Below are 24,118 nucleotides of genomic sequence, written 5' to 3' on the forward strand. Positions count from 1 at the left end.
CTATGAGCAAACAGTCAAATTTCTATGGATATTTAAAATAAATCATACATTCAGAACACTCCCCACAGACACATCAACAAAGTTGACTAAAGAAACATGTCTCATACTGTACTTCTTCAAAAGAAACAGTTAAAATACACACCATAAGGTAAAAAGATAATAAATATACACAAATAGTACATCATATTGCACCTTAAAAAAACAAATATTGTGCTGTGAACATGAATTGCACCTTGAGGATTTGTTCATAGAACCTGAAACATCAGATCCAGGTGTATAAATCAGTATAAATCAGTGTGTGACCTGCAGTAGATTGAGGTCAGCACCGATACCATTGGGAGACGGACCGAACCGGCGTTATGGACAAATCCACATCATGTAAAGAATAGACTTTGATGTTGTTTATGCAGAGGAAAACAATGTTCAGAAAAAAAATATCCATGTTTGTGTGAACAGGACGTTATGTCCATGTAAAGGCATTAACTGTTTTCAGGTTGAAGAGTTTTAACTAGAAGGAGAAGATCTGAGGATGGATGGAAGGATGAAAGAAAGAAAGAAAGGAGGATGGAAGAAAGAAAGAAAGAAAGAAAGAAAGAAAGGAGGATGGAAGAAAGAAAGAAAGAAAGCAAGAAAGGAGGATGGAAGAAAACAGAAAGAAAGAGATCACGATTAATCGCAGAAATCCACACGATTAATTGCGATTAAAAATTTTAATCACTGCCCAGCACTAGTTAATATGAAAAATAATAACATATTTTTTGTGATTTTCTCCAACATTTGGCTCGTATCAAAACTCTAAACACAAACCCTGTCAGTTTACTCTGTGATATAATAACACTCAACTTTAAGGAGAGTTTTTATGAACATCTACATGATCAGTGAATTAAATATAGGAAAATACAGGATTTACAGTGGAAAAAAATTTAAAATGAAGATAATAGTTAGGGCTGGGCAAGTTAATGTGTTATTACCGCGTTAACACATTCATTAAATAACGGCAACATTTTTTTTAAATCTCCCGTTAATGCCGTTTTATTCTACCTCCTATTCTTCTGCCTCTGCTTGTGTGCGTGTAGCGATTAGCTCAGCAGATAGACAACAGGTTTAGCAAGAAAAGCTGGACGCCCAAAACTTCTGTCCAAATCTGTTCCTGTAGACTCACTGTAAAACTGCAACATACAAACAAAATATGTCTGAGTTCTGTTCACTGCCTTAGTACATTTACATGGCATTATACATTTAAATGAATGGGAAAAAGACTGCTAGCTCGATGCTAACTTGAATGGGAAAATCCATAGACATGCTAACGATTAGCATTTACAGATTAATTTAAGATTTACAACGTCTTTTTATCCAGCAACAAAGGTTCACATCAGAGATATTTGATACTATTCATTCTTACAACTGAACATAAAATACTCACAGGCAAACGTTTTTGGGGCCATACGAACAGAGTGAAAGAAACGTGTCTGTTAGTTCCTTCTTATGTCCGAACTGACTACAGGTACGCCGCAAGGACAAAACATATGCTAGTGCAGCTTATTCTGACCACTAGAGGGCCCGCTTTTGCTTGCTTTGAACAACTGAACATCACATATTATTGAGCTTATTAGTATTAGTACTGATTAGTGGGCGTAAGACTCCTGTCAATCACTCACAAGCGGAAATAAACTGGTGTGGACATAAACATGGAGAAAAGTAGCGGTCTGTTCCATGGACATTTTCATTTTAAATGTCTTCAGATGGTGGGGGTGAGAAGGACACAGATGTTTGGAAGAACTGACATGTGCAATTATTTTTATCACTGGAGAACTTCAAGTCTGAAATATCACGGAAAGGGAATACACGCTGTTGATGCCGACAACCCCCTCCATATAACTATGCGATTAATCATGATTAATCGCAGAAATCTATGCGATTAATTGCGATTAAAAATTTTAATCCCTGCCCAGCACTAATAACACTGGGTTACAAAAAAATGTTTTTTGCAAGTTGTCAAGGTTTTTTCAACTGAATTAGGACCATTTTGCACCGCTAAGTCCAAAAATGACATCTGTTTTTCTCAATCAGGTCAGGTTTTTTTTTGCTAATTTGATTTTGAAAAATGTGATCTTCTCACAAAATATAATAATTAATAGCAAAATAAGATTGGTAAGCACACTTTATGAAACTTGTGACTTGATTCGTGTTAGGTACAATGGTGTATTCACCGCAGACGTGGCAGAATACGTCAGGCTTATTTTTGCAAGATCTTCTAGTCCACAGGTGTCAAACACGTGGCCCAGGGGCCAAATCCGGCCCGCCAAAGGGTCCAATCTGGCCCCTGGGATGAATTTGTGAAATGTAAAAATTACACTGAAGATATTATCAGTCAAGGATGTTCAATGTAAAGTGGGTCAGACAGTAAAATACTATCATAATAACCTATAAATAATGAAAAAAAAGCTAATTTTTTCTTTTTGTTTTAGTGTCAAAAGTAAAATTACAAAAAAATGTTTACATTTACAGACTGGCTTTTCACAAAAAATATGAACAACCTGAAATGTCTTAAGAGAAGTATGTAGTGTTTTAACAATATTCTGCCTCTTATCAAATGTTTTATATATTTGCAGAGCCACTGTGATCTGTAAGCTGTGATGCATATGTATAAATGATAAACTGAGGTGTAGTATTGTTAAAATTATTTTAATTATAATTTTCAGGTTGTTCATATTTGTTCATGTTGCATTCAAGTACAAGTAAATGTAAACATTTTAATTACGGAATTTTACTTTTTCACTCAAAAAAATAGAGAAAACTTTGGATTTGATATTATTTCTAAGTTCTTATCCTATTATTTACATTATTTTACTGGTCCGGCCCACTTTATTTCATATTAGGCTGTATGTGGCCCCTGAACTAAAATGAGTTTGACATCCCTGTTCTAGTCGTAGCCATTTCATTCACCTGTAATATTAAAAAACCCATTAATCATAAATTGGCAAAAGTAAAATCTTCAGAACTCGTTTATTGCAAGAAATATGAAAGAATTTTGTATCATATCATGTGAAAATGCCCATAAATGTAAGCAAAAATGTTCAAAAGCCAATATGTAGCATAGTTCAGAAAGTTGACCTGATTGAGCAAAATGAATGTGATTTTTGGATTCAGCACACCAAAATTATCCTAAATCAGCTCAAAAAACTTCAACAATAAATTTACTGTTGATCAGTGTAATATTACAACAAATGGTGATAAATCCCTTAAAAAGGGTTAAATATAGAGGAAAAGCTCATTTGGGAAATACCACTAGTTTAGCGCTGGGTTTTTATGGGTTAATAAATGTAGATTCAACTGAATACTTTTAAAGACTTTTGAACAAACAGGAACTCCATAATGGATGCAGACTAACTGGGCACATTTAGGGTTTAGTTCCAGAACGGTCCATTTTGCGACGTTTTGGATTTTGATGGACTTGAGCCAACATGAATGAAATGTAATCAGAGGCGGTTTACGAATGCCCTGACCTGCACAGCTGTGTTTTATCTGTGTTGACAACGCTACAGCAGATGACTTCAGCACAACTCTGCTCACATACACTCAACTGTTTTCCCCTCAGTTTGTCAGGTTTGGAGTTTAAGACGACAACACGTGCCATAAAAATACTGAGGATGTTTACGGCACGCAGTTGATGGACACTTTGTATTCGTGTGGTGGTGTACCTGCAGTGCATTTGCATGTGTATGTGCAAGATTTTGATTGATTGATTGATTGATTGATGTATTTATTTCGAACATGAATGTCAAACAGAAGAAACTAAATAAACAAAACACTTAAACATAAGACATACAGGGTGGGGAAGCAAAATTTACAATATTTTGAGGCAGGGATTGAAAGACAGTGTATGACCAATTAGTTTATTGAAAGTCATGAGAATTTATTTGCCACAAGAAAATGTCCATAATAGAAAATGTTTGGGTGGGGAAGCAAAATTTACAATAAACATTTAGTTGTTTTTTGTCAGCAGGCACTACGTCAATTGTTTTGAAACCAAACATATATTGATGTCATAATCATACCTAACACTATTATCCATACCTTTTCAGAAACTTTTGCCCATATGAGTAATCAGGAAAGCAAACGTCAAAGAGTGTGTGATTTGCTGAATGCACTCGTCACACCAAAGGAGATTTCAAAAATAGTTGGAGTGTCCATAAAGACTGTTTATAATGGAAAGAAGAGAATGACTATGAGCAAAACTATTACCAGAAAGTCTGGAAGATACTATTAAAGAAGAATGGGAGAAGTTGTCACCCCAATATTTGAGGAACACTTGCGCAAGTTTCAGGAAGCGTGTGAAGGCAGTTATTGAGAAAGAAGGAGGACACATAGAATAAAAACATTTTCTATTATGGACATTTTCTTGTGGCAAATAAATTCTCATGACTTTCAATAAACTAATTGGTCATACACTGTCTTTCAATCCCTGCCTCAAAATATTGTAAATTTTGCTTCCCCACCCTGTACATATATACGCACACACATACACACCTATACATACACATACCACATACTTGTACATCTTTAGAACACCCAGTGATCCCCAAGCCCTCCCTCATCATCCCTGTACCTCTGAAAAATTGTGTCTTTGTACCTCTTTTTAAGTGCTTTCATGCTTGGACGTTGCTTTAACTCTATATTAAATCTGCATCGTGTGTTTGTGGGGGAGGAGTTTCGCTGCGTTTCTGCCACATCTGATTTCTCCTGATGAGAGCTTGGATGAGTTGACAGGCAGGGAACAGATGTGCAGTTTACAGCCATTTAATTCCTGCTCTTCACTCATTCTCCGTCAGTCTTTCGGACATTTTACTCTCTCTACGCCTGATGTACACACTTATAAACACACACATACACACACATGAGCCAGATCCAGCGGGGACACGGGGATACATTTCCTGTTTAATAAGCACCAAGGTTCTAATAGTTTTGGATTTTTCATTCTAGTTAAGTTTTATTTAGTTTTGACTTTTTTTTTTTCTCAAAATCAGTTCGTTTTAATTAGTTTTTAGAGCAGGTTTGCTAGTTAGCTTACCGGCTGAGAGGCTGTAAGCTATTGTCGTCTGTCGTCGTCCGTTACAAAAATTTCAATCTTCTTCTCCGAAACTACAATTCCGATATACTCCAAACTTGGTATACAGTTTATTTATGATGTTGTCAACAAAAGTTAGGGAAATTATTCGGATCCGGATCTGATTCTGGATTTGGTGCAACTTTGAAAAATGTCCCCATCATAAGAGATAGGAAGTGGATGGATGCAATAACTCAGTAAATATGAATGATATCCAGTGTAAATGTCTCCAGTCCAGCCCTGATGGGGAGATGACCCAAACATAATGTCCACATGCTGATCAGGATCTTCTTCTGGATCTGGGACTGACACAAAATTTAACATGGGCTCTTATGGGGAAAAAATTTCAATCGTCTTTTTCTCCCAAACTCCAGTTCTGATTGACTTCAAACTTGGTATACAGCTTCTGTATGATGATGTCAACACAAGGGATTGCAATTATTTCGATCCAGATCTGATTCTGGATTTGGTGCCACTTTGAAAAATTTTCCCATTATAAGAGATAGGAAGTGGATTGATCCAATAAATCAGTATCAATGATATCAAGTTGGAATTTGAATTTTTTACAGATCTGATTGGAATATGACCAAAACATGGGCTATTTCTGTAATAGAATAAATACACAGAACTGGGTGATAATAAATGATTTGATATAAAATCTTTGAATTTATACTGAGCTTTTATGAACATCCACATGATCAGTAACTAAAATATAGGAAGATACGTGATTTACACTGAAAAAACTTAAAATAAGTAAGATGATATTATAATGAATGGTGATTAAACACTTAAAATAAATTAAATATAGAGAAAAAATGTCTGGGAGCTGCCACAAAAGTAGCATTGAGTCTTTATGGGTTAACCCTATAACTCCAAACGTATCGTATTTGATGTATTAGTTTTGAAGCCCCCTACATGATCAGTGTGATGTTTTTTTTTTTTCCTTGAAAAACCTAATGTATACAATTAGATACATGTAATACACAGATAATCCACCAGGGGGAGGAGTTCATTCACCAGAGGCTTTTCCAGTGACACTACAAGACTGACATTAATGAGGAAGGAGGAAGAAGTTTGGCAATTTTGACAAGGAATTACCAATTTGTTAGACGTGTTTGTGTTATATTGTTTTTGTTTGTTCAAAAATAATAATATTTGGAAGAATGTAGTGAGATTTTTTACAACTCCTAAAATAACAGCACTCCAAACAGGCACACAGAGCCGAGGCTTTTGTTGGCGAACATGTGGAAACACTATGGCCAATCACTTCCATGTTTTTTGGGCCTGTCCAAAAATCCAGTCATATTGGAGTGAGGTGGCAACCGGGATAAATAAAATAATAGGGATGGATTTAGATGATTCTTTTGTTACTTTATATCTTGGTAAAATACCGGAAACAGTTCTTCAGAAGGATAAATACTTATTGAAGATACTTTTGGTAAGTAGTAGGAAAGCTATAACCTGAAAATGGTTGCAACCTGACCCTCCAACTTTGGACCTCTGGCGTGGGATTATTAAAGAAATTTACTGTATGGAGAGACTTACTTTTGCTTTAAGACTTGAGTTGAACACTGGGAAAAATGGATTGTGTACGCACCTTGATTAATACAACCATAATTGTACAATGATGTATGTGTGCATGATGTAAAAGAACATTTTAAGTTTAATTGTAACACCCATGATGATCTCATGTTCATTGTTTGTTCTTTTGAAAATTAATAAATAAAAAGTTTAAAAAAAAAAAAAAAAATAATATTTGAGCATTGACACCTGATGAGTCAAATATGATTCAAAATTGAAACTCATAAATGGAAATTGATATTTGAAAACCTTTTTTGTGGTTGTTCAGACGGACCATTAAAGGCTGCAGTTTCAAAGAACTGGAATGTTCTGTCACTGATTTAATGGTTCAGGCTTTGCAGGGTTAAGCTAAAAAAAATGAGCCTATTTGAGAAATGAGAGGTGAAACTTCAATTTTTGACACTGATGTTCACTTTGGCTTGATCTGCCCCCCCACCCCCCCACCGCCACACACACTAGGTGTGTATTGTCGGGCCGCCAGTCTGTGAAGCACTGCATTTCTGTTGTCGTCATGATAGAAAACATTCTTATCGCGCTTTCAGAAGATAAACATACCCTGCCGAATCTCCCCGACTCCACTTCTTCTTCTTCTCCCTGTCTGTGTTCAGAGGATGAGCAGAGATTTCCATTATTGTCACGACTAAACAACAACCAATCTAGTCCAATCTCCTGCCCTCCCTGCTCACCATGCAGCTCCCAACCTCATGACAATCTCCTGTGATTTTTTTTTTTTTTTTCACTCCTGGAGAAAATTATTAGGCACCAAAAAAAAAGGGGGAAAAATCAAAGATTTCCCAAGAAAAGAAAAAAGAAAGAAGCGGTGGAGAGTGCAGCGATGGCAAGACGAGAATAATGAGGAGATAGAGAGGTTATATACCCCGCTAATTAGCCGGGGTCTTCCCAAGTTCAAGGACGGTTTCAATTTAGCTGATAAAGATGAGAGGATGAGGAAGGGAGGGAAGGGTGAGGTGGGTGAGACTTCCAACATCTTAATTATCCCAGTGGTTTTTGGCTGGTGGCGCCTTGGGGAGTGGATGTGTGTGATGGGAGCCAAAAGGGTTGGAGCGAGGTGAGGTGGGACCGGAGGGGGGGGGAGTTGGAGGGCTTCCACGGAAAAAGCCGGTCGTCTTAACTGGGTCCAAGTTCAGGTGGGAATGGCAGGAAGATTCCCAGAGTTCAACACTTTCCCTTCCAATTACTGGCGCTGAGATCCTCAGGACGGGACAGGTAACGCCGAGGTTAAACACACACCCCTGTTTTTGTTCATACATGTATATAATTGGCTTTGCTCACACTCGTGAAAGTAATCATGGGTGCAAATCGCTTATTCGGCTATTTATACGCAAGGTCGTGCACAAACGACTCTGGAATGGTCGGTATGAATGGATTTCTTGTGCGATTTCCTCTAGAAAAACACCTTTATTTGAATTTTTTAAACTTGAGTACAAAAAAATACTCAATTAGTTTAACGTGACATTTGTTCTGCTTTATCCTTTATCAGGCAAGTGACTATTTTTGGTAATTTCCGCATACATTACAAGACAGTGACAGCAACAGTTCCAGTGAGGACAGTCAGGAAACAATCTGAGGTCCAATGTGGTCTACAGGGTCTGCATGAACAGTGAGTGGACCTGCTAGGGCTACAACGAACGATAATTTTAACAACTAATTCATCTGTAGAGTATTTTAATAACTAATCGATTCATCGGATAAACAGAAAAGAGTTAATTCTCAAAGACTGGTATTTAACCCAGAGAAATATAAGCCGCAGACAAGTCACTAATGATTATATCCCTGCATATCTATCTATCTATCTATCTATCTATCTATCTATCTATCTATCTATCTATCTATCTATCTATCTATCTATCTATCTATCTATCTATCTATCTATCTATCTATCTATCTATCTATCTATCTATCTATCTATCTCTATATATATCAGGAAAAATAATACTATTAGTGATAACAGATAACATGCCAAACACTCCTTTGTGTTTTTATGACAGAATAGGTGCATTTTTAAGCTCTGAATGTGAATCATAATATATTTTCATGTTTTTGTGAATAGTTTGAACCAGTAAATAAATGACACAAAAATCTATCTATCTAGGTCCAGTGTGGTCTGTGAACAGTGGACCTGCTAGGGCTGACACTAACGATAACTTTAACCCTTTCATGCATGAATTATGAGAACCTTGATCAAGATTTTTTTAAATTTCTCTTTAGGCCTAAAAATAAAGAATTTGATTGATTTTTTTATGAACATATTTTTCATGGAGTTACAAAAATGTCACCATGTCTTTAATTTTAGAAGCAAAGAAATATGTATTTACTGATATACTGTGTGAAAAGTATGAAATTAAAATGCTGCTAATCTGATGTTTTCTCACATTTTAACATACCTGCATGGAGCTAATATGCAAAAAAACAACAACAAAAAAACAAAAACACTATTACAGTTATTACAGTCTAATAACAATTAGCATTTTTTTTTACACTCAAACATGTTAGTGCAGATCAGGTTTATCAAGAACAGCAAAGTTACAGTAATGGTATGAATTTTAGTGTATGGGATGATGTATAAGCGTCTACTGTGTTGGCTGATATGGAACTAAAACAACAAAATCCATGAATATACAAGGGAACCAATTTTGAACAGCTGTCCACTGTAGTGACCACTATGCATGACAGGGTTAATAATCGATTCATCTGTAGAGTATTTTAAGAACTAATCGATTCATAGAATAAACAGAAGAGACTTTACACCATTTATGTTTAATATTATGTGTTTTATGTTTTTTTTCACTGAAAATTGTTTATTTTCCTTAATTTAATTTGCTGAACATGTAAATGTTCATAAAAACTCAGATTGAAGTTGAGGGTTACTGTATCGAAAACAGAGAAAACTCGACAAAAAGTGACTTTTTCAGTAAAATCTCTCATTAACTGAACATAAACCCATCCACTGTCATTGATCCAACTCCATGGGTTTTATTGATGAATCAATGTTGTAGAAGATGACGGTGTTTCCACAGTAACTACGGAGCCTCTGAATGTCCAAATGGGTCATATCTGATGACCATGAAAAGATGAAGAACCGTATTGTACACCAATTATTGACATGAATTAGTGGATCAACAGGGCTTGAACAGTTTCTATCAGTAAATGATGTTGGTTGATGGTGGATGTTTGGGTCTTTACTAGGGATGTCCGATATTGGCTTTTTTGCCAAAAACCGATATGCCGATATTGTCCAACGCTTAATTTCCAATTCCGATATCTACCAATACCGCTGCTGATATATGTGGGATATTAAACTAATTTTCGGTAACATCACATATCTCCTGTCATGGAATTAACACATCATGCCTAATTTTATTGTGATGCCCCATTGGATGCATTCTCAAATGCAACAAGGCTTTCAAAATGTAAACACTGTCTGTGCAAAGAATACATACTTCAACTTAAATTGTGAAAAAAATGCCATATTTATTTATTTTCTCTCCCTCCCTCCATGAGGCTATTACAGTGTGGCAACTCTACTGTACAATTTTGAAAACTGCACATTTCTTTCAGCCACAAACAATGCTTCGTTTACGTGTCGGTAGATGCCGGCAAAATCAAGGCGTTATTTTATCGGTTTTAATAATAGGCAAAAAAAGCCGATAATGATATTCGCCGATATTACATTTTTATGCCAATATTGGGCCGATAATATCGGTGGGCCGATATTGTCGGACATCGCTAGTCTTTACAGGTAAAAAACATCTCAAAGCAGAACCCGATTCAGTCTATTAGAACAACATCTACATCCAGATTTATCCTTTTCCCATTCATCATTCTTCCATTTTAAAACAAAAATCAATTAACCAATTAACCACTAATTTTTCTTTTGTTTATGAAAAGAAAATCCAATTACCAAAAGATACACTGACCATGCTCCCTCCACGAATGTCTACGAACTCCAGATTTCGTACGAACTGGAAGATTCGTACAAACCCATCATTTGTATGAATCTTTGTGCCCTAGGACATAAACCCAGTGTGTCCATCCACTGTCACTGATCCAACCCCATGGGTTTTACTGGTGAATCAATGTTGTAGAAGATGACGGTGTTTCCACGGTAACTACTGAGCCTCTGAACGTTCAAATGGGTCATATCTGATGACCGTGAAAGGATGAATAATTGTATTTTACACCAATTATTTATTACATGTATTGATAGGATTAGTGGATCAACAGGTATTAAACAGTTAAGATCAGATGGTTTTAGTTGTCGGTGGATGTTTGGGTCTTTATGGGTTGACCTATGACCTATGACCTATGCTAACTGTACCCAAACTGATGCTTCATACTTCCAAACACTGACATGTATTGTGGCCGTGACTCCACAGCAGACAAACCATCAATACCCAGAGCCCTTAACCTGACATCCTCATCCTGGAGCTCATCTGAAGGTGGCAGATTGGATTGGTTTTGTCCAGGAAGAGGCAGAGGAAATCATATAGTTCAGCTGAAGTGGGCCACTGTTCCTGTTTACATCCACTGTGGCATTTTGTTTTCATTACAGCTTTTGTTTGCACTACAAATGTGTACCATTTCCTGCGCCTCTTTAACAGCCTGTTTTACATTAACACTGGAATGGAGTGGACGCTTTAGCTGCTGCAAACTCACACAGATCCGCTTTATGTTTTATTAACCATCACTTCGGCAGAAAGAGGTTATCAGTAAAGACTGTCTGTCTGTCTGTCTCTGTCTTTTTTGTCCATTTTCTTGCCTATTTTGTTCATTTTTTAATAAATTTTGTCTCATTATTTTTCACAAATTTTGCTGCTTATTTGTTGTCTTTAATCATTTTAATGGTTGTGTTTGTTAATTTTGGTCACATTTTTTTTCATATTTTGTTAACTTTGATTAATCAGTCTAGTATTTTTCCCCGTTATCTATCTATCTATAGCAACAAAATGTTAATATTATCACTGTGTTCATTGTGCTACTTGTTTGTGTTTATTTTTCTCCCTTTTCTTGCCTATTTTGTTCAGTTTTTGTTTCATTTTGTTCATCTTTCACTAACTTTGCTGATTATTTTTTTTTGTCTTTACTCATTTTGGTGGTTACGTAATCAATCAGGCATTTTTTTTTATCTATCTGTCTGTCTTTTTGGCCATTTTCAAGCCTATTTTGTTCATTTTTTAATAAATTTTGTCTCATTTTGTTTATTTTTCACAAATTTTGCTGCTTATTTGTTGTCTTTAATCATTTTAATGGTTGTGTTTGTTCATTTTGGTCACATTTTTTTCATATTTTGTTAACTTTGATTAATCAATCTAGTATTTTTCCCCCGTTATCTATCTATCGCAACAAAATGTTAATATTATCACTGTGTTCATTGTGCTACTTGTTTGTGTTCATTTTTCTCCATTTTCTTGCCTATTTTGTTCAGTTTTTGTTTCATTTTGTTCATCTTTCACTAACTTTGCTGCTTATTTTTTTTTGTCTTTACTCATTTTGGTGGTTACTTAATCAGGCATTTTTTCTATCTGTCTTTTTTGGCTATTTTCTTGCCTATTTTGTTCATTTTTTAATAAATTTTGTCTCATTTTGTTTATTTTTCACAAATTTTGCTGCTTATTTGTTGTCTTTAATCATTTTAATGGTTGTGTTTGTTCATTTTGGTCACATTTTTTTCTTATTTTATTTACTTTCATTAATCAATCTAGTATTTTTCCCCCGTTATCTATCTATAGTAACAAAATGTTAATATTATGTATGTGTTCATTGTGCCACTTGTTTGTGTTTATTTTTCTCCATTTTCTTGCCTATTTTGTTCAGTTTTTGTCTCATTTTGTTCATCTTTCACTAACTTTGCTGCTTATATTTTGTCTTTACTCATTTTGGTGGTTACTTAATCAATAAGGCATTTTTTCTATCTGTCTGTCTGTCTATCTTTTTGGCCATTTTCAAGCCTATTTTGTTCATTTTTTAATAAATTTTGTCTCATTTTGTTTATTTTTCACAAATTTTGCTGCTTATTTGTTGTCTTTAATCATTTTAATGGTTGTATTTGTTTAATTTGGTCACATTTTTTTCTTATTTTGTTAACTTTCATTAATCAGTCTAGTATTTTTCCCCCGTTATCTATCTATCAATAGCAACAAAATGTTAATATTATCACTGTGTTCATTGTGCTTATTTTTCTCCCTTTTCTTGCCTATTTTGTTCAGTTTTTGTCTTATTTTGTTCATCTTTCACTAACTTTGCTGCTTATTTTTTTGTCTTTACTCATTTTGGTGGTTACTTAATCAATCGGGCGTTTTTTCTATCTATCTATCTATCTATCTATCTATCTGTCTGTCTGTCTGTCTGTCTGTCTGTCTGTCTGTCTGTCTGTCTGTCTGTCTGTCTGTCTCAGACTGTTTTTGGAAAAGCTTCTTGCAAGAAAAGATATTTTACATTTTATAGAAAAAAAAAAAATCATTTTGCAGATAGGATTTAGTTTTTCGGCCATTAATTCTGTGTGTTTTACAAAAATATATTTGATCAGATAATGAATAACATACATTCTAACTCTTATCTGCACTTTTGTTTATCATTTACTTTATTATTATTTCTTCCGACCCCAAACCTGTGACGATGTGCAGTTTTTACCCCAAAAATCAGTGTAAAATCACTCTAAATCGAACTGACTCCTTTCACACACCCAGCAGATGATGGTTTTGCTTCTTTTTTGTGTCACGTTCAGCCCCAAAAGCGAACAAACAATTCCCCTCAAAGTCAGACGCTCTTTCACCTCGCTATTGTTGCATCTTGCGTCATACAGAAAACAAAATGGCCATGTTGCGTTGGCTGTGATTGTGGAGGACAGTAAATGCAGATCAGAGCTGTGCCTGGTGCTGAGTCATTTCACCAGGGATTGAACCAAAGCCCATTTTGGCCAATTGTACCCTTTCAGAGTGAAAAGGCCAGATGTTTGTGGATCTTTTGACCAGTGTGGAAGTGGTAATAGATAGACAGATTGTCAGAATGTGAACACTGCTGCTGCAATTCCAAAGCCCTCAAAGCCAAACTGCCTGAAAAACATTGTTTACTTACAGTTTGAACATTGGTTTCCTGTGGGTAGAAGCATCCTGACCTCCTCCCACTCCCACTCCATCATCTTCTTGTCACTTAAACACACTTTAATGACTCGGTATGTGACGATGGAATGATGTTACAGCAGCAAAAATCAACAGGATGAAACTATGGATTAATCAAAGCAGATGACTCAAACACTCAGACTCTCGGAAGTCATTTTGTCGTAAGAAAAGTTAGTAAATAGTAGTTGCTTTTCTATTGACCCTCAATTGCGCGAATATAACTTGTGCATAGAAATTTGCCCAATGGAAAACAACAATTTCGCTGAAACTCCCGTTTTTCGATGGAAAGTTTTTGTGCTTGCATGAGGTGGTTTTTCCAACATCGCAAAATTGGTATGTCAGGCAAAACTGCAATGGAAAGACCTTTTTCAGGGTTTCTGCGGGTCATCAAAAGTCATTAAAATAGATTTTGTGAAAATTAAAGCCTTAAATGGCATTAAAAAGTATTAAATCCAATGTCCAGAGGCATTAAAACAATAAATACATTTGATGGGGAAAAAAGCGTTGTTATTCCTGATTTAGTTTGGTTACATAAACATTTAAGACTCCTCCAGGAGTCTGGGTCTGCTCCAGGTTTCTGCTGTTAAAGGGGAGTTTTTCCTTCCACTGTCACCTGTCACTAGTGTTTGCTCCTGGAGGATTCTGTTGGTTTCTGTAAAATGGCTTAGAGTCTGGTTTTGACCAACTCTACATGTAAAGTGTCATGAGTCACTGTGCTTGCGCTAGGAAAATGAAAGATACAGCCACTGTGGCTACATTAGTAGAAATGAGTGTAGCCACAAAAAGCCACAGCCAGTCTGGGTTCATTCTGGGTTCAGTCTGGGTTCATTCTGGGTTCATTCTGGGTTCAGTCTGGGTCCAGTCTGGGTTCATTCTGGGTTCATTCTGGGTTCAGTCTGGGTTCAGTCTGGGTTCATTCTGGGTTCAGTCTGGGTCCAGTCTGGGTTCATTCTGGGTTCAGTCTGGGTTCAGTCTGGGTCCAGTCTGGGTCCAGTCTGGGTTCATTCTGGGTTCATTCTGGGTTCAGTCTGGGTCCAGTCTGGGTTCATTCTGGGTTCATTCTGGGTTCAGTCTGGGTTCAGTCTGGGTTCAGTCTGGGTCCAGTCTGGGTCCAGTCTGGGTCCAGTCTGGGTTCATTCTGGGTTCAGTCTGGGTTCATTCTGGGTTCATTCTGGGTTCAGTCTGGGTTCAGTCTGGGTTCAGTCTGGGTCCAGTCTGGGTCCAGTCTGGGTCCAGTCTGGGTTCATTCTGGGTTCATTCTGGGTTCAGTCTGGGTTCATTCTGGGTTCATTCTGGGTTCAGTCTGGGTTCAGTCTGGGTCCAGTCTGGGTTCATTCTGGGTCCAGTCTGGGTCCTTGGGAAATTTTGGGAAAAATGAAGTCTTTTTCCTGCATTCTGGTGCATTTTGAGCTTAAAAATATGTTGAATCTGGCTTCAGTTTCATACAAAAAAAAAATCATAACAAATTAACTTAAGTCAACATTTTTAGCTAAACTATTTTTATTTCTAATCTAATGTATAACAAAACAATAAATGATAGACTTATAAATGCAATTATTCTGACCACTGATGTTCATGAGATTCAATATAAAATGAATTTACCAGTGAGACATGATTTATCATAAAGTCATTTGGTAATTAAATATGGACAGATATGGACTCTTGAAATTATTTTATTTAGACTAGAAAATACTCCTGCCCAGACTAGAATGTACATGGACTGATTACTAATTTAAACTTAGATATTATATATAAATAAATATATTGAGTACTTGCCAATACCGAGTACCGATACTAGTACTTAATAATCCCATTCCAGTTGTTAGTTCCTTTTGTAAACGTGCTTTATTGTCGTTGTCATTAGTCTGACTGGAACAAAGTGCTGCTACTGACATTTAATGTGTTGGAATGAGCGTTTCTCAATTAATCCACCAGGGGGCGCCGCTCTGAATTAACCATACTGGACAAATACCACGAAGAAGAGGAAAGTTTTTTGAGAAGAAGAAGAAGAAGAAAGTCAGTAATAAAAAACATGGAGACAACAGAGGTAACACTACTGTGATACTAATATTGCAGCGTTTTCACTGGTAAGGTTTAAAAGTGAAACTTCAGCAGGAAGAGAAAAGAGAAATGACCATAAGTTTGGTTTTCACTTCCGCTGGTGGCGGTCCGCACCTGCTCTGTACCCCTCTCTGCTTCACCAACTCCTTTGCTTTCAATAGATGTTGTACATGATGAAATGAACGAGCGGTAACTTCCCACTAGTGACGTGTGCAGTGTGAATTCATAAAGAATCAGAAACATTGGGATGAGTTTGATTGCTCTCCGCAGCGCTCTTCAGAAGTAGAGACTGCATTTGTTATTTTCCTTGGTTATCACTCGGACTTTTTCGATCAGAGATGTAAGTTGGTTGATGTTACTAAAAAATACCTTCGCCACTGTGGCTACACGGGTTGAAAACAACTTCGCCAGCCAGGAAAATGCATCGCCAATGGTGATGTGGCGATAGGCTAGCACAAGCCTAGATGAGATAACTTTTGTTATGATTTGGCGCTATATAAATAAAATTTGATTTGCTTTGATTTGATTTAATAATTTTGATTGGAAGTAGAGTGTGATGATTGACAGGCGGAACCCTTTAGCTGGTTATTGTTTATGACCGATACATGAAGTCACAACACTGGATGCTTGGAATGTAATGTGCTGCGAGTGTGTTTATGCTGTGGCAAAAGAGCGGAGGGAATATTAGCAAATGTGGGAAAAATGCACGTTTCAGCAGAAGTGGTTGGAGGAGGAACTATTCAGAACCTGGTTAAAGCCTATTGGTGGTAAAGTGTCATAAAACTATATATAAAGCTGTATCTGCAGTTGGACGTGGGTATTAAATGTGTTTAAAGTGGCATTAAAAAGGGCATTAAAAAGTATTAAATTAGATTTGATGATACCTGTAGAAACCCTGTTTTTGCGCGACATGTTTTTTATATTTTTTGTAATCCTCCTAAATCCCCTGAATCTTACACACAGGACGTGTTAACAGTTACTCGATATCTGACCAGGCTAAATTATGTACCCACATAACAGTTATAGTTGACGTTTCATCCTAACATTTATTGGAACCTCCATTAAACATAAAAGAACTGAAAATTGTAAAACTGAATTAGGTTTTCTAAACTTTATTTAAATGCAATGTCATGTAACATATGGTCCATTTTAGCCGCCAGTTCCTATAGAAACAGGTGGATAATATGACCATTGAACCTCAAATTGCACAAATCTAACTTGCGCATAAAAATTTACTTAATGGAAAATGACAATTTCGCCAAAACTCTCATTTTTGATTAAAGGTTTTTGCGCTGGCAAGAGGTGGTTTTTCAAGCATAGCACAATTGGTATATCACACAAAACTGCAATGGAAAGATCTTTTTTTGCAACTAGAGTCACGTGAACAAAAAAAACCGATGTTGACGGACGTTACAACAAGCGAAGAAGAGTTCTAAAAGAAACATGGTGTGGTATGTGTGAATACATGAGGAAACACAATCATTTTTAATTTAGTACGGGACAGAGGGGTAATATATAATAATAATAATGACTATATCTGTAAATCAACACCATATTTACATTCGTCGCCATGTTTATGGAATGACTTCTCGTGTCATCTCGCGATAATAAATAAACAAATCATTTGTGATTCAATGGAAAACCCGACATTACGCACTTCTGTTTATTTGAATTGTAGTAAATATCAGTAAAGTTTTGTGCATATGTCCAATGGAAAAGCCACTGCTGATCAGCAGTAATCTAAATGATCCAGTGACATTTATGGTGTTGTTTCTGAAAACCCACATGAGCTTGTTAATAACACTGGTCAACAACAAATTTATAGTTTAAGTTTTTGGAGCTGATTTAGGATCATTTTGGTGTGCTGAATCCAAAAATCACATTCATTTTGCTCAATCAGGTCAACTTTCTGAACTATGCTACATATTGGCTTTTGAACATTTTTGCTTACATTTATGGGCATTTTCACATCATATGATACAAAATTCTTTCATATTTCTTGCAATAAACGAGTTCTGAAGATTTTACTTTTGCCAATTTATGATTAATGGTTTTTTTAATATTACAGGTGAATGAAATGGCTTCGACTAGAAGATCTTGCAAAAATAAGCCTGACGTATTCTGCTACATCTGCGGTGAATACACCATTGTACCTAACAGGAATCAAGTCACAAGTTTCATAAAGTGTGCTTACCAATCTTATTTTGGTATTAAACTTGGTGACCAAGATAAAGTTTGGGCGCAGATTGTGAGAAGATCAAATTTTTCCAAATCAAATTAGCAAAAAAAACCTGACCTGATTGAGAAAAACAGATGTCATTTTTGGATTTAGCGGTGCAAAATGGTCCTGATTCAGTTGAAAAAACCTAGACAACTTGCAAAATAACATTTTTTTGTCACCCAGTGTAATCATTAGCTGCTAGCTTAACTGGGATGCTGGCGGTCAGTACAAAACCTTGAAATAAGTTGAAGTGACACAGGCACTTTTATTTTACATTTATCAATTAATATCAATACTTTATTAGCTTAATCGATCCTAAATTGAGTAGCGTGTGAGTATCGCTACATATCGCTACAACAGAATCAGTTCACCCACCACTACTCTCCATTTTTACGTGGTTCCCTTCCGGTTTAGAGCAAGGACAACTTCAGAGAGTTTGGATAAACTCACTCAAGGTTGACCTGTTTTTTATCTGTTATTGTATATTATCGTTGTGTCCTTTGAATAATACGTACATATTTTATGTGACAGGTAAATACAGTTTCAGAATTCCACTTTTCCGTGCTTAAGTTAAGCTGTTTTCCTGAACTTTTGCCACCCTGCCACCGAGTCTGGATGATACCATGAATAAACCAGTTAACAGAACATCCCTATTACCCCTTTGACTGAGCTGTGGTGGCTTCCTTTTAATACAGGAGCACCAAAGGATTTCTTTCCCCCGCTGACATTAAAATGCACCATGTAACTGTGCAAGTGGATTTGGAATGACAGTGAAAACCAGCAGCAGGACTCTGGTGTTTCTGTGCAGGAGGAAGCAGCCGGAAAGGAAAAAAGGTGTCTTTATGGTCAGTGTATCTGTTGGTCATTGGATTTTATTTTCAGAAACAAGAGAAAAACTAATGGTTAATTGAGTTTTGTTTTAAAATAGAAGAATTCAAATTGAATTTCAAGGCGATCTTTTCTTTTTCAGTGTCAAAACAGATAAACCAAAAAATAATAATAAAAAAAAAAAACGGATTGATTTTTGTTTTCTCTTTCTAATAACAAAAAACAAAAAAGTTACGACCTGACAGAAATGGAAAATGGACCAAATGGCTGGTTTTACGAAATCTGGACATCGTAGACATGCTCCCTCCACGAATGTCTGAAAACTCCAGATTTTGTATGAACTGGAAGATTCGTACAAACCCATCATTTGTAAGAATCTTTGTGACCTAGGCATTAGCGCTTTTTCTTTAAAAATGACAACATCCTGGGTCAGTGTATCTTTTAGTAACAGGATTTTCTTTTTAGAAACAAAAGAAAAACTAATGGTTAATTTGATTTTCGTTTTGAAATACAAGAATTAAAATTGAATTTCAAGGCGATTTTCTTTTTCTGTGTCAAAACAAAATAAACAAATTTTAAAAAATGGTTTGATTTTCATTTTCTCTTTCTAATAACTAAAAAAGAAGGTTACTACCTGACAGAAATGGAAAAATGGACCAATAACGGCTGTTTTTTTCATTTTCTGAGACCGGATGTTGTCATTTTCAAGGAAAGGTCACAGAGAGGTAAAAAAAAAAAAAAAAAGCATTTTTTAAAATAATTAATTTATTTCTCTTACTTGCTAAATTTTGTATTCATTAATGTAAGTTCTGTAACACAAAACCAATTTTTTTTATTTTTTGTAAGATGTTGAACTTTATTTAAAGCTTTTAGATAAAACTTGAAACAAAAAGGCTATAAAAAACATCAGTATTTGTTCCAATTTAGACATTGTATTATAATTATAATCGTATAATCTTTCCCCCGGGCAAACTTGTTATTTTTTTGTTGTATACATTGATTGTATACTTTACCTTCTTGAATTAAAAAAAAAAAAAAAAAAAAAAAAAAAAAAAAGCCTCGGTCACAAAGATTCTTACAAACGATGGGTTTGTATGAATCTTCCAGTTCGTATGAAATCTGGAGTTCGTAGACATTCATGCAGAGAGCATATCTATGAACTCCAGATTTCATACAAACTGGAAGATTCGTACAAACCCATTGTACATAAGAATCTTTGTGACCTAAGCATTAGCGCTCTTTCCTTGAAAATGAAAACTTCGGGTCTCAGAAAAAAAAAAAAAAAAAAAAAGGTGTTTTTGGTCTGTTTTAACATTTCTGTCAGCTAGTAACTTTGGTATTTGTTATTAGAAAGAGAAAACAAAAATCAATCCGTTTTTTAAATTTGGTTTATTTGTTTTGACACTGAAAAAGAAAAACGGTTTGAAATTAAATTTTTCTTTTTTTCTTTTTTCTTTTTTTTATTAAAACGAAAATCAATTAACCACTAGTTTTTCTTTTGTTTCTGAAAAGAAAATCCAATTACCAACAGATACACTGACCATGCTCCCTCCATGAATGTCTATGAACTCCAGATTTCATACAAACTGGAAGATTCGTACAAACCCATTGTACGTAAGAATCTTTGTGAACTTGGCATTAGCGCTGTGACCTTGAAAATGACAACATCTGGTCTAAGAAAATGAAAAAAAAAACAGCAGGTGTTTTTGGTCTGTTTTAACATTTCTGTCAGGTGCTAACTTTCTTATTTGTTATTGGAAAGAGAAAACAAAAATCAATGTTTTTTTTAAATTTGGCTTATCTGTTTTGGCACTGAAAAAGAAGAACGTCTTGAATTTGAATTCTATTTTAAAACCAAAATCAAATTAGCCACTAGTTTTTCTCTTGTTTCTGAAAAGAAAATCCAATTACCGACAGATACACTGACCATGCTCCCTCCACGAATGTCTACGAACTCCAGATTTCGTACGAATTTGAAGATTCGTACAAACCCATCATTTGTACGAATCTTTGTGACCTAGGATATAAACCCGGTGTGTCCATCCACTGTCATTGATCCAACTCTATGGGTTTTACTGGTGAATCAGTGTTGTAGAAGATGACGGTGTTTCCATGGTAACTACGGAACCTCTGAACGTCCAAATGGGTCATATCTGATGACCGTGAAAAGACGAAGAACTGTGTTTTACACCAATTATTGACATGTATTGATAGGATTAGCGGTATAATTAACAGATATTAAACAGTTTAGATCAGTAGATGGTTTTGGTCGTCGGTGGATGTTTGGGTTTTTATGGGTTATGTGAAAAGAAAACAGGAAATCCACTGACATGCGTGTGCTGTATGTAAACACTTGGTTTATGTTTGTATTATTGGTGCAAACACAGATGTGTGTGTGTCGGCTGGAGCTGAAATCTGCACATGAACAAAAAGATTATTTTCATCACGGGGCTTTTGCTGAAACTGTGTGTGCGTATCCCTGCTGATTCATGCGACTAAACCTGAATTTGGACTGTACTGTAATCCTCCTGTGCATCTTCCCCATGTCTGATGATAGATAGAGGTTTAGAAAGTGCCGCTTTTCTCTCCTCACAATACGAAGAGGAGCCCAACCGACCGCTTGATTGAGTTTTCTCCTGATGTCGGATGTAGGGGAAGCGTAACCCATATTAACACAGTTAGAAATACCAACACATTTCACTTCCTCTTTCTCTTCGTAATCGTGTTATTGGCCGCCGGCGGCATTTAGTAAACAATGTAAATCTAATCACGTACATAAGGGGCTTCTCATTAAAGGAAAATGTGTCCCTTTGGAATTGCATTAAATGGATTTCAACATCCTGAAATGTGGAACACATGATTGCATGTGTTAACGCCCGAGTGGAATACATCAGCATTAGTTAAAACCAGTATTAACCCCAGTCCAATAGTGTTTACGGAGAGGTTTGGAATGAAGAAATCAGATGAAAAAAGATGAGAATGTGAAGGTGGGTTTAATGTGCACGTTCAAATCCAGACTCAATACTCACCATAAGTTTTACTGTCTATTTTACACCTTCATTTCTATATATTGTAAATACTCTTTTATCTATTTGTTTACTTCTTTGTATTTTATGCATTCTCTGTTTTATCTTGTTGCACAGTGTCCTTGGATGTCCTGAAAAATACCTATAAATAAAATGTATAATTATTATTATTATTATTATTATTATTATTATTATTATTATTATTATTATTATTATTATTATTATTATTATGTGGACAAAAGTATGTGGACGTGTTGAATTCAGGTGTTTCTTTTCTGAGATACAAAACAATAATGACTAATGTTAGAATATAGTTTTATATTATGGGATAAATGTAATTGCATTGGTTAGTTTGGTTTAAATTGTTATCTTTGCTTCCAAAATACCTCAGAGATGGTTTTGACTTTATTTCTCTCTACATTGATTTAATTTTTTAAATCCATGACTATGATTTTAAATGTTCTACCTGTAAATTTTGAAAAATATTTTTCATGCTCTGACTGTAAATAATAACTTTCTACCACAACTAATCATCTTACAGAAGATTATTTTTGGTCTTTTTTGCACTTGTTTTTATTATTTTGTTGATTATTTTGGTCTTTTTCGCTCTTGTTTTTATTACTTTGTTTATTTTCTTAATTATTTTGGTCTTTTTTGGACTTGTTTTTATCATTTTATTTAGTTGATTATTTTGGTCTTTTTTTGCTCTTGTTTTTATCATTTTGTTCACTTTGTTAATTATTTTGGTCTTTTTTACTCTTGTTTTTATTATTTTGTTGATTATTTTGATCTTTTTTGTTCTTGTTTTTATCATTTTGTTCATTTTGTTAATTATTTTGGTCTTTTTTACTCTTGTTTTTATTATTTTGTTGATTATTTTGATCTTTTTTGTTCTTGTTTTTATCATTTTGTTCATTTTGTTAATTATTTTGGTCTTTTTTACTCTTGTTTTTATTATTTTGTTGATTATTTTTGGTCTTTTTTGCTCTTGTTTTTTATTATTTTGTTTATTTTGTCAATTATTTTGGTCTTTTTTACTCTTGTTTTTATCATTTTGTTCATTTTGTTGATTATTTTGGTCTTTTTTGCTCTTGTTTTTATTATTTTGCTTATTTTGTTAATTATTTTGGTATTTTTTGGCTCTTATTTTCATCATTTTGTTAATTATTTTGCTCTTTTTCATTCACTCATTGACTTGAAACACCCAGGATCCCTGACCTTGTCATCTGAGATCCATCTTCTAAGACTAGAAATGAAGTCAAAACCATCTCTGATCCATTTTGGGAGCAAAGAAAACAATTTAAACCAAACTAACAAACGCAACGATATTTATCCCAATACCAAACTATATTATGCCATTAATTGTTTTGTATCCCAGACCACTGTTAGAAAAGAAACACCTGAATTGAACGTGTCTGTATACTTTTTGTCCATATAGTGGAAGTATCAGCCGAACACAAACAGTACAGATGATGTGTTTTGCTTGTCAGATTGAAGTTGAGATGATGGTTTGAAGTTGTTACCAATCATCTGGAAACTCCAACTGTCCTGCTTACAGATTCAAGTGGTGCGTCTGATGTACCTCTGAATGCTGCCGGTGACAGATGATCACGTTTCATCTGAAGTCCGGGCTAATAATCTTCCAGTGTGGTTAGGGAGGCACGGCCGATCAGGAGGGAAATATAGACGCCAGATGAATGATATGAATCCGAAGACGTGAACATGCGACTGACCCCAGAATCTTTGTCTTCTCTTTCTTCTTCTCTTCCCAGTGGGACGCCATTAATGAGATGGACGAGTACTTCAGTCCCATCCACACATACCAGGTACGTAATGTTCCCTGCCAAGTGTTTTATTAAATCATTATCCAAGACTTCCGTGGAATTAAAGCCATTTGTTTGCAGGGAAATCAGTCATTCTAGCTTCAAATAAAGTGGAATTCCTTAATTAATCTTTGCTTAATAGGTGTTAGATTATATGGAAGACAATACTGAGTCTCTCCCCTTCTTTGTTCATTGTTAGTGTTTGTAGAGTCTGTTCTCAATCCCAGTTCGTCACATTTTGCCACTCGGACACACGTATAGGGCCTGATTTACTAAAGCAGGGTACCAAGGTTATTATCGTGACCGAAAACTAACGAAATGACGAAAGCTAG

General features: G+C 35.4%; 1 protein-coding gene across 1 annotated transcript in view; it reads left to right on the plus strand.

The window, feature by feature from the left end:
• The window catches only part of epha8 (eph receptor A8), a 366,079-nt gene that overhangs the window by 151,744 nt on the left and 190,217 nt on the right, over positions 1–24,118 (plus strand). The window contains exon 3 of the mRNA XM_030134865.1: positions 23,736–23,789. Within this exon, the coding sequence (XP_029990725.1) occupies positions 23,736–23,789 (54 nt within the window). The remainder of the gene's footprint in view (positions 1–23,735; positions 23,790–24,118) is intronic.

This window comes from Sphaeramia orbicularis, chromosome 5 (genome assembly GCF_902148855.1).
Source record: "Sphaeramia orbicularis chromosome 5, fSphaOr1.1, whole genome shotgun sequence".
Taxonomy (NCBI): domain Eukaryota; kingdom Metazoa; phylum Chordata; class Actinopteri; order Kurtiformes; family Apogonidae; genus Sphaeramia; species Sphaeramia orbicularis.